Source organism: Prunus avium, chromosome 1, assembly GCF_965620075.1.
Source record: "Prunus avium chromosome 1, drPruAviu1.hap1.1, whole genome shotgun sequence".
Taxonomy (NCBI): domain Eukaryota; kingdom Viridiplantae; phylum Streptophyta; class Magnoliopsida; order Rosales; family Rosaceae; genus Prunus; species Prunus avium.
Window position 1 is genome coordinate 14787492 of NC_142284.1, and position 14470 is coordinate 14801961.

The following is a 14470-nucleotide window of genomic DNA, read 5'->3' on the forward strand; positions in this document are numbered from 1 at the left end:
CGAGAGAGGAATTCCTTCGGCCACCTTATGGCCGTGATTTATCAGGCACAAACACTTGTACTAAAAAAAATTTAATATTGTAACATTAAAAAAAAACACCAATAATATGGAATCCACATTTTACACAACAAAGAAAGGAATAAATAAACTTTACTCAAATTATGTACCCCTACAACAATGTATGCAGCCTAGGGATGGAATTTTAGAATGCAAAACTGCAAAAATGGAGGTATTACCGCATTTGAACCTAACATGCGGGAAAACCGACCACAATTTGCAGTTTGAGGAACAAACCGCAATTGCGGTTGCGGTTAGGAAAAAACCAAACTTGCGGTTACTGCAAACCGCAATCTATTTTTAATTAATAATTAAAATATATTTTTATAATTAATTGATATTAAGTAATAGCCACGATCATATCTAATCTAATCTCTCTCTCTCTCTCTCTCTCTCTCTCTCTCTCTCTCTCTCTCTCTCTCTCAGACTCAACTCAACCAAGCCTCTCACGATCTCAGTTGTCTTCTCTCTCAACTCAACTCGATCTCTATCTCAACTCAACCTCGCCAACACTCTCACTCAAAATCAGCCTCTCTCAAGTCTGTATGTTACCCTAAACCTTAACCGCTCTCAGCCTCTCTCAAGTTTGTCTCCAGTCAACCTTGCTGGCGTTGCCTTTCTCACTCAACCTCGCCACCACGATCAGTCAAGCTCATCCTCAATTGTCGTCGATTTGGAGCTATACTGATCAATAAGTATAGCCTCAAGTAAACCTAATTTCTGAAATTGAGGGTTTCAAAATTAGGGTTTTGAATTTTGAATGGATTATGGAATTGGGAATAATAGGGTTTCGATTTTGGGAGTGTTCTGTTCTGGATTCTTTTTTTTTTGTCTTTTCAATTGAGTTAAATATTATGATTTATGCCTATGTTGAATTAAATTGTTGAATTGAGTTAAATATTATGATTTATGCCTATGTTCTGTTTTGGTTTCTGTTTTTATGATTTTCAATTGATTTGATTTTTGTTTTTTTAGTTTAATTTGTTGTTTTGTGTTTTAATTTGATTGTGTTTAATCTGTTATTAATATGCCTCTATGTTGTTTTTGTTGTATTGTGTTTAATAGATGGAGTCTAGCTACTCTAACACACCTAATGCCTTTAATCCCCAAACACAAACCGAAAACACCGAAAACACAACCTCCAACTCAAACACAAAATTCCACACATGCGGGGGTTGTGATGGGAGATAGGAGGAAAGCACCAAAACCGATTGTGTGGTTACATTGCACAAAACAGATAAAGAATGATGATAATGGGGTAGAGAAGATTATATGGGTTTGCAATTGTTGTAAAGTGGAGATGTCGGCGGACCCTGGAAAAAATGGGACAATAGGTTTAAAAAATCACATAGAGAGGAAATGCAACTCTCTCCTCTCTCCTCTCTATCAACGAGGTTATGCAAATCAACCTTCCTTGACAACGGATACAATAGGTAGTGGATTGGTCCCTCACACATTCAATAAAAAACAATGTGAGTTAAAGGTTGTGAAGTTCATCATCATTAAGGATGAGCATCCTTTTAGAGTATTTGAGGGCTCGGGTTTTAAGGAAATGATGTACGGGGTGCAACCTTGGTGGAAGGTACCAAGTAGGAAGAGGGTTGGCGAGGGGGTGTGGGAGTTATTCATAGTTGAAAAGGCAAAGATAATAAGTGTGATTGGTGAGTAAAGAGTTAGTATCGTTGTTTATGCCTAGAAATCTCAGCCTATGAGGCCGACCGAAGAAGCAACCTCTCGGCTGAAGCGCCTACCTAGAAGAAGAAGGGACCAAGCGCATCGAATTGTGTTTCGTTTCTCTCGTAGGATAAAGGTTGAGCCGTGAAGGCAAAACCATCACGGCCACGGCCTCGGTGAACATAAGCGAAGAAATTAATATACTCCTCAGACACACGGCCAAGATAGGAAAATCAAGTGGCGTCAGGGTCCCACGCTTCATTTAATGAAAGAACGCCTCTAACTACAGATCAGGGCCCATGATCCACATAAGAGCATTTAATGCACAAGAGAAGAGCGGAAGTGATTGAAGTCAGAGTATGGTGAGTAAAATCAGCGTGTAAAATCAGGGCGATTAGGTGTAAAAATCTCACGATTTGTAAGATTGAGTCACCTACCACCAGACCTGGGCATTAAATGCTCCTCCAAGGCCCAAGACGCAGAACCCACGATCAGGGCGGCGACTGGGATTTATGGGGGTCACACCACCATACTTCACGTTCCCAAATGTCGACTTGACTACCCACTAGCTCTGATCAACCTCATCATGCAGATTTTCAGCCTTGCTGTCTCTTCAGGATTTCTCTAATAAATACAAGGCTCCAACTACGTTTAAAGGGTTCAACACCAAACACAAGCCTCCCACGAAGCAGATTATATTTTCCTGTCATTTATCTTCTTGTAATGCACTTTCAATACTTTTACTTGCTTTCTTAGGAGTAGTGATAGTTTGTAGGAAAATCCATTCATCAATATATCATACGACCCTTGATTTTCAAGGCGCCGGAGCACCATCTTTGTTACTTTTTTGTTCATGTCATATATCATACGGTCGTTGCCACACAGTAACGCGCCGGAGCACCACTTGAAAACCCACCATCAACACCACCATTAACGGCCTTGTAGCTCAAGCCGTGAACCTGACGGCCGCGATCAGTTCCTCTCTCGGCCACAGTCGCTCTGATTAGAAGTCAGACTCAAACAGGCGCGCAACTCATCTATTCACCCAATCGCACTATCCTCAAACGCACGGTAAACCATGTTGGCACGCCCGCGTACAACTGCACCGCACCAAAGAAGGACGACCCGTGTTAATGGAGATCCCTTCGGCCCGGAGCACTAGGCCGTGAGATTCGCGTTGGTCAACAATCGCAACCGATACTTGGACATCGATCCAAAACATAAATCACATGGTTGTGACGATCCACTTCATGGATTTTGATTGTAAGTTGCACAAAAGAATAATTAGCTTAACAAAGATCACTAGTCATAAGGGCATTGACGCAGGGAAAACCCTATATGCATGTTTGACGGATTGGGGTATACACAAGGTGTTCACAATTACCATTGATAATGCTTCCGCCAATGATGGGGTGGTTAAGTACATGGCACAAAGCCTAAAGGCAATGAACACCTTAATGTTGGATGGGAAGTACTTGCACTTGAGATGTGCTTGTCACATTCTTAATTTAATTGTTAAGGATGGGTTGAAGGAGCTTAATGCCTCAATTGAGGGTATAAGAAATTGTGTGAATTTTATTCACTCTTCTCCAGCGAGGTTGGATAAGTTTAGAAAGTTTGTCATTGCATGCATGATGGACAAGATGGCAAATGTGCAAATGGATGTGCCTACAAGGTGGAATGCAACCTATAAAATGCTTGAACGTGCATTCAAGTATAGGCAAGTCTTTGACAAGATGGCATATTCTTGTGAAGTGTTTCAAACTTACTTTCTAGAGGAAAAAAGAGTTGAGAAAGTGATGGTTAAGAGAGTGGGACTTCCAAAAGATGATGATTGGGAGAAGGCATTAGTTTTTGTGCATTTTCTCAAAAAAATTTATGAAGCAACATTAAAGCTTAGTGCAACCAAAACTTGTACATCCCTAATAATTTTCCTAGAATTGGTTAGGTTACAAGTTCAAATAGAAGCGAAAATGAAGGATCCTAGAAATTCCACTATGCAACAAGTAGCATCTACAATGAAGTTGAAATTTGACAAATATTGGGGGAGCTTTGAGGTTGTGAATAAACTTATATTTTTGGGTAATATGCTAGACCTAAGGATTATGCTTCAAATGCTCCAAATAAGCTTTGGCAATCTTAGAGTGGATGCTAGAAAGCAAGATGAGATTGTTAAGGAGGTTGTATGTTTGAATGAATTGTATAATGAGTATAAAAGGGTTGTGGGTGTTGTGAGCCAAATTGATGAGGATGAGGTTGATGATGAGGTTGCACAAATTGGTGACGATATTGATGTCACATTTCAACTAATACAACAACTTGTGCAAAAAAGGAAGGATGAGTAATCCATTGAGATATACAATGAAGTGGATAAGTATTTGATGATCCTTTTTTAGAGCCCTTTGAGCAAACAATTCAATCTCATGAATTGGTGGAAAGGGAACCAAACAAGATATTCAATTTTTTCACAAGTTCCCAAGGATATCTTTGCAATTCCAAGTTCTACGGTTGTTAGTAAAAATGATTTTAGCCTAGGCAAGAGGATTGTGGATTCTTTTAGAACCTCTTTGCATCCTAAAATGGTAGAGGCATTAGTGTGTACTTGTGAATGGCTTAGGGCAGACGAATTTTCATTTTACAAGAAACCCACAGATGATGACCTTGAATTCTACAAGGAAATGGAATATGTTACAACTTGTAAGTAATTAGTTTATTTATGTTCATGTTATTTATGCTTCTTCTTATAATAAAATGTACTAAACTTGTGTTGTTTTATTTGTAGATAGCATTGATGCTCATACATCACAACCATGTCCTTCAAATCCACTCACCACCACCACCAACACTTGAGTTCTCTTTTGGGTTTGTATTGGTGCCCATAAGTTCGAATTGCATTTTTCTTTTGGTTAGTAACTTTAATTAAATTTGAATTGCATTTTTCTTTTGGGTTGTAACTTCAATTAATTTTGCATTACATTTTTCTTTTAGGTTGTAATTTTAATTAAGTTTGCATTGCGTTTTATATTTTTTTATAGGGTTATAACTAAATTTTAACATTATTTTCTTGGGTTTAAATTTATTTATTTCAGTTGTAAATTTATTTGCTTAAATTTGTAAAGTATGCTTAAACTCAAAAGGCTTCAAAATAAGCTTCAAAACTAGGCCTACAAAAGTATGAAAAAGATCAGATTTTTCTGACACAAAAAGACCTAGCTTAAAGACCTAAAACTTTCTAATTTAGGCCCAAAATATCCCAATCGGTTTAAATGTTTATTCGCGGTAATCAACCGAAATTGCGGTTATACAACCATGCGGTTAACCGCAAAACACGGGCGATTTGCGGCTTTAAAAAAAACGAAACCTCAAATAGTCAGGTGATTTGAGGTTTCGCCCAAAATTTGCAGTAACCGAATGGCAACCAGCACTAATGCAGCCCCCACTTCCATCCTGCCGCAGCGCAGCCATCACAGATCCCCAAAAAACCCAAAATCTTAATTTATGAATTCAATCTCCCTATCATTTGATTTATAAAAAAAAATTAAATATATCACTTTATAGAATCAGCTTCCTTTCCTCATTCACGAAAATGTTCTTATTGATTTTAATTATAAAAAAACCCTTCGTATTTATATACATAGGCATTTACATTCCGTCTGAAATTTTGTTAAAATTCTTCACGGATGACACACAAGATTATCACCTTTTTAACGGCATTTTTATCTAACACTTTTCGCTCAAGTCACCTCCCACCCCGTCTGCCTCATCTTTCTCTATACGCCTTCTCTCTTCACCTCATCCTTTTATTCATGAGCTATACATAAGCTTTAGAAGCTGAACATAAATCTTTTACACATAAGCTTTAAAAGCTGAACATACCAAGTTTGAGCTCGAATGAGCCAAAGCAGGCTAAGCACGACACAAACTTGAACTACTAAGCCGATTTCAATCCTAGACAAGATTACAACCTTATGCCGGGTATTACCTTCCTCGCAGGAATGAAGTAAGAAATACACACAAATTTCAAGAATTCTTGCCCGTCACTGTTACAGGCTATAAATCCAAAAACTTTAAATAGTATACTATGCTTGAAGAGACAGGACAGCAAGGAACTTGCCTAAACAGGGAATCGAGCGGATGGGCACCACAGTACAGTGGCGGGGCTTTGCCCCTTCCTAGGAGTGGTCCTAGGCTCGACCCCCCGCATCAGCGTGTGTGTGAGTTTGTAGATATTTATAGACCCTTTCATTAGGAGAGGCCTTCCAAAAGAAAAAAAGAAAAAAAGGGGAATCGAAAAACTATTGGACTGGCTACCTACCTATGCTTTGCAATGCTTATTTCATACAAATTGCCTGCCCTTTAAAATGCTTCTGTAAATTCCTAGATAAGAGATTTACTTGTACAGATTCTCTATTTTCTCCTTGTACTGAGCAACAACTCTGTTCCTTCGAACTTTCATAGTTGGAGTCATTAAACCACTATTGATCTGCAATTACAAGGTATTATTAATCAGCCAGACGGTCACATCTATACCTTGTGTGACAATGCAGGTATGGATGTTTTACCGTAAAAGGCTCGCTCATTCACAGTCAAGATTGGTCCAGTTTGCAATGCACACCCTGAAGTCCTGCATGAAATAAAATGAAAATATTAGAGTGCAATGGTCTAAAAGATTACTTAAAACAATAAATCTACATTTGTTCCCACCCCAACCAAAATTTCCCGGTATTATATAATAAGCATTTGTGACACTTCTTATCCCTTTTTTTTTTTTTCATATTAGATACTATAATCTAACACGGAGGAATGTATGAATAATCCCATCAACTAGATGTTGAAAGAACTTTTTTTTTCTTTTGAAGAGAAACAACAATTTATTAAAGTAGACAATCTGATTAGAAAGAGTGGATAAGGAATCCACAATATAAAGAGAAGGGAGAAAAGAAAACACAAAAAAAGGCAAGTAAGAAAAACCTCAAAATTTGAAGGATCAAGTATCACTTCGCAGCTGCTAACAAATCCAACATTATAGAAGAATGATAATAATCCATAAACTCAGCTGAAAGCGATGCCCATAAAGCTTCGCAGGAACTCACTCTGTCCCAGAGTTCATCTACCCTCGCACCCTTATAATCCTCAAATATTCTTATTGCACTCCATCCAAATTGTTCCACGAAAATGCCAACAACAAGCACCCCCGTAATGTTTGGGCTTTCTTCCCCCTCCCCAAAGCCTCAAACTTGGTGCTCAGAAATTCAAAACACCCCTTAGGGATAACCCAACCGGCCTTCATCTCCCTAAACAATTTCCACCACAATTCTAAAGAACAAGGGCAACGAAAACAATTCCAAAATCCTTTCCTCTCCACCAATTCAAATAACAAGATCCAAACTATCATTCATCAGAAGTTTGTTTTTTGTTTTTTAAAAGGAAAAGATTTTATTTCGTAAGAGAAAACTGCAGTTTAGTGGACGTTTAATCCACCAATAGCAGAAGAGAAAGAGCATTAATTCGACAAACTACATCTAGCTTAAGAAGGCAAAATTAATTATAACACTGCAGCTTTCCTATCTAGAATAACATGTGTCACAAGTTAGAATGTTGAGCCATTTCTCAGTAACAACTGACATAACAGTAATTGGATGGATCCAAAATAACACAAGGGGTGATGTGCAACTAAATGGAAAAAACTAAACAAACTACACTAACTAGGCCTTCTATCACTACCATTAATAAAAAATGACTTTGAAAAGTTCAAATTGCACAGAGCAAGAAATACAAAATGCCTTAGGATTGACATATGGTACCTTCAAGCTGTAACCCTCCGGCGATATCCTTAAGCGAAACAAAGCTCGGAACAAGGTCCCATGCCTCTGAAATCCATGAAGGTAATCCATCAACCTCAACCGTCACAAGGCCCGTTGTTGTGGGAGTATAAGCCTGCAATCTACCCTGATGTATCCCCAAAACTTGCCCTTCCTCAGTAATAGCTTTCAACATGAAAGTGCCAAAATAACCTACTGGGTCTTTCAACTCGTGCTCTTTAGTCCAAGATTCCTTCACTCCATAATCCTTCATCACCCAAACAATGATATCATCATTCAAGTTAAGAATTACAGAGAGCCAACCTTTCAATACTCTGAGATTAAAATAAGTTTCATCCAGATCATAAATACAAGGGGGTAGTGGTAACTCTTGGAACTGCTCGCTTTCAACATCAAAGGCACATACCAAACGGGAACAATCACTACTACTGTGACCAATCCAATGAAGAAACCCATTGAGATAAATCCCATGAGGAGTTACACCATCAAAAGAGTAGGCAGGATGCCCAATGTTTCTCCAAATGCCAGAGCCAACAGTCAAAACCATTACTTGGTCAGGCTTTCCGTATGGAGACCAAACCCGAAGTAGCTTGTAGACCTCACTGATGGGGCTAAACCCAAAACCATAACAGTCACGTGTATCAGGATTTGGAGGTGCTGGGAGAGATAAAAACTCGCCAGTAACTGGATTGGAGATGTGAAGATGACGGCTCAAGTCAAAATGGACTTCTTGGTGACAGAGGAAGCCATTGCACGAGCCTTCAATGGTCATACAAAGAGTTCGGAGACTTCTTATACTGAAAAGCTTCAAGGCAACGTCGTTTTGCCACCCGACCCTGTCGAGGTCGACCAAGAAGTGGCCCCAGCGCGAGCGGAAGCCAGTGATCATGAGGCAAGCGGGTGTTCGTGCAAACAGTTCTTTGGTGAATTGAGGGTCTGAGAGCCAAGAACGCCAAGACTTGCACACGCGCTTGCATTGGATGAGGGTTTTTGTAGGGATTTTGCAGAAGATCTCCATTATTATGTGCTCTGGCAAATGCAGAAGGTAGGGTTTCTGATCATGCTCTTCTTCATCGTCGTCGTCTTCTTGATTTGGGGGTCTGTTTCTTTTGGTTGGTGGTCGTTTAATTCTCTTCATTGATCGAAGCGGTGTCGTTGCGGTAGGCTGGCTAAGATCGGAGAAGCGCCTCACTCAGACACTCAGAGTTTGAGCTTGAAGAACGCTTCTTCAACCCAAGCTTGGGTAGAACGGAAGAGCTGAAATGAGTTAAAATGGGTATGAGCCGAAATGACTAGGAGCACTTCCAGCGCTCTGGGCTGGCCCGGTCAGGAGGGGCCCGAGGCCCTTCGCGCAGTTCCAAAGGGCTGCTGGTGGGGACCATCAAACTGGGCAAGCCCAATAGAGCCCGAGCTTGAGCTAGTGCTTGAGGCTGATGACATCAGCATTGAGGCTAGGCTAGCGTCAGCGCACGGGATTCAAATTTTTTTACCGTTGGTGCGTGGAAATTTCAAAATCATATGTGCTGACGCCAGCATAACATCAGCCCTGCTTTCCGCCAACGGCTACAAGCCACGTGTCATGTTTTGGTGTCTCTAATCCTAATTTTTCCTCCAATCCAACGACTACCAATTTTTGTGTAAAAAAATATTGACAAAAAATTTGAATTTTTTTTTTTCTATAAATACCTACCAATATTCTTCACTTTCTACACCAAATCTTCATACATTTTGTTCTCCTTCCAATATTATTCACTTTCCACACCAAATTTTCTTCACTTTCCAAATTTCATTTGTGTAAATATACTAATGGCATCTTCTATCGAAGCTAGAGGCTCGTGGACAACCATGAAAGATGTTTTGTTGTATAAGTGTTGGGTCCAAGTTGATCATTGCCCGATCACGGGAAATGAGATGAAGTTCTCTCATATGTGAAGAAAAATTCGGAAGATCGGGTTCCTCTCGTATGGAAATGACCTTGGCTAGTAGGTGAATTTTTTTGAATAAACAGTTAGGGAAATGGAGAGATGCATTTGCAAAAGCGAGGGACAACATTCAAAGCAGCGAAAATCTTGCCAACGAGGTGAATTATTTGTAATTGCCATTTTATTAAATTTAATGTCCTAATTTTTGAAATTTTATTGCATTTCAATTTTTATATATTATAGATTATGCAAGCACAAATGTGGTTCAATGCCATTGACCAAGGTAAAAAATCTTTCAACAATCACTAATGTTTATGAGGTTGTGAAAAATTATTTGAGATTCAAAATTATTCCCACGAGTCCGACTGTTGTGTTGAATGAGACATCGCTCCACGATTCAACGGTATTGGATTCGCCATTGGAGTCCCCGATAAATCAAGACTCATCAATCCAAAGGGAGCCGATGCCTATTGGGAGAAAGGTGACAAATGCCAAGAGAGGAAGTAATTCCACCAATGATTGTGCAAAATTTTTGGAGCAAATTGCTCTGAACGGCACAATGAGAATTGAGAGAGACATTAAAAGAGATGCGGATGAGAAGGCAAGAGATGAAGCATTTGCAAGAGAAAGAGAGTATGCACACAAACAAGACATGGATATGAAGAATCAGAAAACCATAACCATGGATACAAGCCATATGCCCCCTAAAACAAAGTAATTTTGGAAGTTAGAACGAATGGATGTTTTGAGAAGAAGGCTTTTCCGTGACGATGGACCAAGGAACACCGATTGGTTAAATGATGAAAACCATTAGGTTGTATTGCTTGTCTTTTATTTAATTAGTTGTATTGCTTGTATTTTATCTAATTAGTTGTATTGCTTGTCTTTTATTTAATTGGTTAAATGATGAAATTTGATATGTGAATTTTATAATAAAAATGGACACGTGGTAACTGAAAATCTTATCCGAAAATTTTGTTCAAAAATTTAATTTGAAATATGAGATGTGAATTTTATAATAAATATTGACACGTGGCAACCGAAAATCTTATCCAAATTAATCGTTTAAGTTAAATAAAAAATAAATATTAAAGTGAATAGTATTTGCCCTTTGCCATGGCAATGAGTGGAAACACAACAAGCCTTTTGCAAGAGCTGATACTATTCATATGAATAGTAACAGCCCTTACCTCCCCTTGCTCTTTCCACCCATGATCCATGGCAAAGGGAAAGGGCAAGTAAAGGCAGGCACTATGCACATGAATAGTGACTGCCCTTGCAAAAGGCAAGTTATGTTTCCACCCATTGTCATGGCAACCTAATGGCAACCACTATTTACTGGGATTAAATTTATTTATATGTATGAGATTAATAATAACAAAATTGCTAGGCATGTATAAAAAAATGTTTCTGAATTTTTTGGAAATTTTCATAATTTTTTTCGATTTTTTATAAAAAATTTACGTTGATGACATAATCGCCCTCAAGCAACAACTCAGGTAGGGATGACAAAAATCCCAACGGGGGCAGGTCTCCTTTGGGTCCCCGACCTTAACAAGGGAGATTTCGGGGCAAAACAGGTATCAGATACGGGAATCCCCGAACTTGAAAAATCCCCGACGGGTATGGGGAGGGGATGGTATTGGCGTCCCCGTCCCCAAACCTGATCCGAAAATATATATGTTTATATTTAAATAAATAAATATATAATTATAATATTTATGTTTACCCTTAAGTTAACCTCCCTTTCCTAATTCTTCCTGGTCTTCAGCTGCACCTCTCTCTCCCCCTCTCTCTTCTCCTAATTCTTCATAATCCTAATCTTCTCTGTATCTCTAGTCTCAACTCCCTTTCCTAATTCTTCCTGGTCTCCAGCTGCACCTCTCTCTCCCCCTCTCTCTTCTCCTAATTCTTCATAATCCTAATCTTCTCTGTATCTCTAGTCTCAACTATCAAGTCTCTCTGTATTTAAACTTTATCGCAAGTCTTGATTACAAATCCACCGTAATCTTTTTTCTCTATATAATATATATGTGCTTGGCAAATGGCATTTTTATGTGTAGAGAGAATATTGTTTAAGCTGAAAGTCTCAAATTCATAGAGGCCTTTGGTGGAGATTTGTTCTCAGGAGAATCTTGTCCACCTGTTATGTATTCATTTGATTTTATGAAGAAAAAAAAAAGGATTGGGGGCGGGTATGGGGGATAGTCCCCCGACAGGGACAGGGACGAGGATTCCCCGAAACCTATTAAACGGGGATGGGTTCGGAGATTGGGACGGGGATGGAGAGCGAAGACGGGGATGGTATTGTCATATCCGGCCCCTACCCGACCCGTTGCCATCCCTAAGTTCAGGCTGTTTTTGCCTTTGTGCCTGCCCAGGCTTGTGAAGCCCACATCTGCCCAGTCTACTTGCTGCAGGTTGGAGCTTGCTTCACGGGCTTAGGGGGTCTCTTGCCCGAATTTGGGTGTAGCGCTGGAAGTGCTCTAATTGCCTGGCCTAGCTAGTATACTTTTCTGCATTTCATTTTCAGGTATATTCTAACTTTTAAATTAATTTTCACGTGGGAAATTCAAATTTACACTCTTATATAACCAAATCCACGGATGATCATACATCTGTCCAACATTTGTTAAATTATCTCCAACCATATTTGCTTCTCGAAAGATATACCGAAAACAAAATGGGAAATTTGATTTAAATATCATGGACAACAGAATGAATGTTTAAGAGTACTTGAATATCCTTATTGACAATTTGTATTAAAACCTTCGAATCTCCCTTGATCTCTAAATTGGAACGTCGTAGTCTAAGAGTTGTTTGAAGAATACGACGAAGAGCCGGTTGAAGAGTACAGCAGGGGGTTGGACGGGGAAGAGGGGGCAATGGGTGGGAGTTGAGATCTAATAAGAGGGGTATTTTTTGTTCCTTTCTTTTTTCGTGAGGGAAGAACTGGTTTCACCTTAGGGCACGAAATGAAGTCTTCTCCCCTACCTCCCTTCTGCATCGGCAGCTATTCGCAACTGCCTTATCTGTTTTGCTTTGCATCTCTTAAGACCTCATGATCAGCATTACCTCAAGGCCAACCTAGACAAGGCTTTCTAAAACCTTTGTATTTATATACATGAGCATATACATTCCGTCTGAAATGTTGTCAACATTATTCACGGATGACACTGATTATCACCTTTTTAACGGCATATTTGTCAAACACTTTTACTCAACTCTCTCCTCCCACTCCGTCCCTCTCAGCAGCCTTCTCCCTTCACCTCTCATCCATTTTCCCTGAACTAGTTCTTTCTTGTTTGTTCCTTCCTGCCAAATCTATTCATAAGCTTTAGAGGCCGAACATACCAAATTTGTGAACGAGTCTAATATTTTATTCATGTTTGATTTGGTTCCCTTAAGTATGACCTCGAACGTGCCAAAGCAGGCTAAGCACAAGACGACCTCGACCTATCAAGCCAATTTCAATCATATACATGATTACAACCTTATGCAGGGTGTGCTGCACAACTGCTGCTGCAAACTATTAGAAATGAAGTAAGAAATGCACAGAATTCAAGCATTCTTGTCTGTCACTGTTACAGACTATAAATCCAACATTATAGTAGAATGGTAATAATCCCTAAACTTAGCCAAAAGTTTCCCAGAAACTCACTCTGTCCCAGAATTCATTTACCCCCGCGCCCTTATAATCCTCAAATATTCTTATTGCGCTCCATCCAAATTGTTCCAGGAAAATGCCAACAAGCAGCACCCGCATAATGTTTTGGCTTTCTTCCCCCTCCCAAAACCCTCAAACTTGGTGCTCAGAAATTCAAAACACCCCTTTGGGATAACCCATCTGGCTTCATCTCCCTAAACAATTTCCACCACAATTGTAAAGAACAAGGGCAAGGAAAATAAAATATTCCAACTCTGCAACAATGGAAACTAATTCCAAAATACTCTCCTCTCCATCAATTCAAATTACAAGATCCAAACTAACATTTGTCAGAAGTTTGTTTTTCTGAAACGAAAAGATGAAACTTTACATCGTTAGAGAAACTGTGCAATTTAGTGGACAAGTAATCCACCAATTGCAGAAGAGAAAAGAACATTAATTCGGCAAACTACATCTTGCTTAAGAAGGCAAAATTAATTATGACACTGCAGCTTTCGTATCTAGAATAACATTTGACAGAAGTAAGAATGTTGAGCCATTAATTAATAAATAAAAACATATCTTTCCTCTAATACCCATTTCTCAGTAACAGCTGACAAAACAATAATTGGATGGATCCAACATAACACAAGGGGTTATGCAACTAAATGGGAGAAACTAAAGAAAAAATGACTTTGAAAAGTTCAAATTGCACAGAGCAAGAAATACAAAATGCTTAGAATTGACATATGGTACCTTCAAGCTGCAACCCTCTGGCAATACCCTTTGTTTTTCGTTGTCTCTGTTTATGAGGTTTCTATGAAATTCAATTGACCCAAAAAAAGGGCCTCGCTAATGGGTATGATACCCTTTGGTATATTTTTTGGAATTTTAAATTAATTGGAAATTTTAATTTACACTCTTTTGTAGAACTAAATACACAAGAAATTAGCATACATGGGTTTGCCCAAATTGGTTAGAGCAGATATGCTCTCCATTATACACCAGAGTTCGAATCTTCCTCCCACGCTATTGGAATATTCTTATTAACAATTTGTATTAAAATGAAGAGTGCTGCTATTTTTACCCCTTGTTTTATCTCTGCTTCCATTAAAGGATGGGAAAACTATAAGTTATTATCTTCAAGGTGCAAGGAAAGAGAGTGTTGGTGTTTTATTTTATTTTATTTATTTATTTATTTATTTTAAAAATTTACATGATAGGTGTATAGATAAAGTGGAAGTAACAACACTCAAAATGAGTCCTACAATTACAAGCATAATGGAAAGAAAACTCAAACTACATGATGCTACCATTTACATACAACTTATTCTCATTGATTTAATGAT

General features: G+C 38.8%; 1 protein-coding gene and 1 long non-coding RNA gene across 4 annotated transcripts; both read right to left on the reverse strand.

Annotated features, from left to right (window-relative positions):
* Positions 1 to 5786: 5786 nt before the first annotated feature.
* On the reverse strand, positions 5787 to 8828 carry LOC110754784 (F-box protein At3g07870-like). 2 transcript variants are annotated; one of them, XM_088252053.1, is made up of 4 exons: positions 7960 to 8828; positions 7536 to 7800; positions 6294 to 6355; positions 5787 to 6214 (listed from the first exon to the last, which is right to left on the reverse strand). In XM_088252053.1, the coding sequence occupies exons 1-3, from the start codon at positions 8689 to 8691 to the stop codon at positions 6318 to 6320; spliced, it is 1035 nt and encodes a 344-aa protein (XP_088108179.1). In that variant the 5' UTR covers positions 8692 to 8828; the 3' UTR covers positions 5787 to 6214; positions 6294 to 6317. The 2 variants fall into 2 exon arrangements, with proteins under 2 accessions (XP_088108179.1, XP_021811588.2); XM_021955896.2 differs by having other exon boundaries at positions 7536 to 8828.
* A 3317-nt stretch (positions 8829 to 12145) lies between these two features.
* On the reverse strand, positions 12146 to 13992 carry LOC110754786 (uncharacterized). 2 transcript variants are annotated; one of them, XR_015837030.1, is made up of 2 exons: positions 13878 to 13992; positions 12146 to 13336 (listed from the first exon to the last, which is right to left on the reverse strand). It is a non-coding gene; the product is annotated as an uncharacterized LOC110754786 (long non-coding RNA). The 2 variants fall into 2 exon arrangements; XR_002526383.2 differs by having other exon boundaries at positions 12146 to 13487; positions 13878 to 13991.
* Positions 13993 to 14470: the final 478 nt, after the last annotated feature.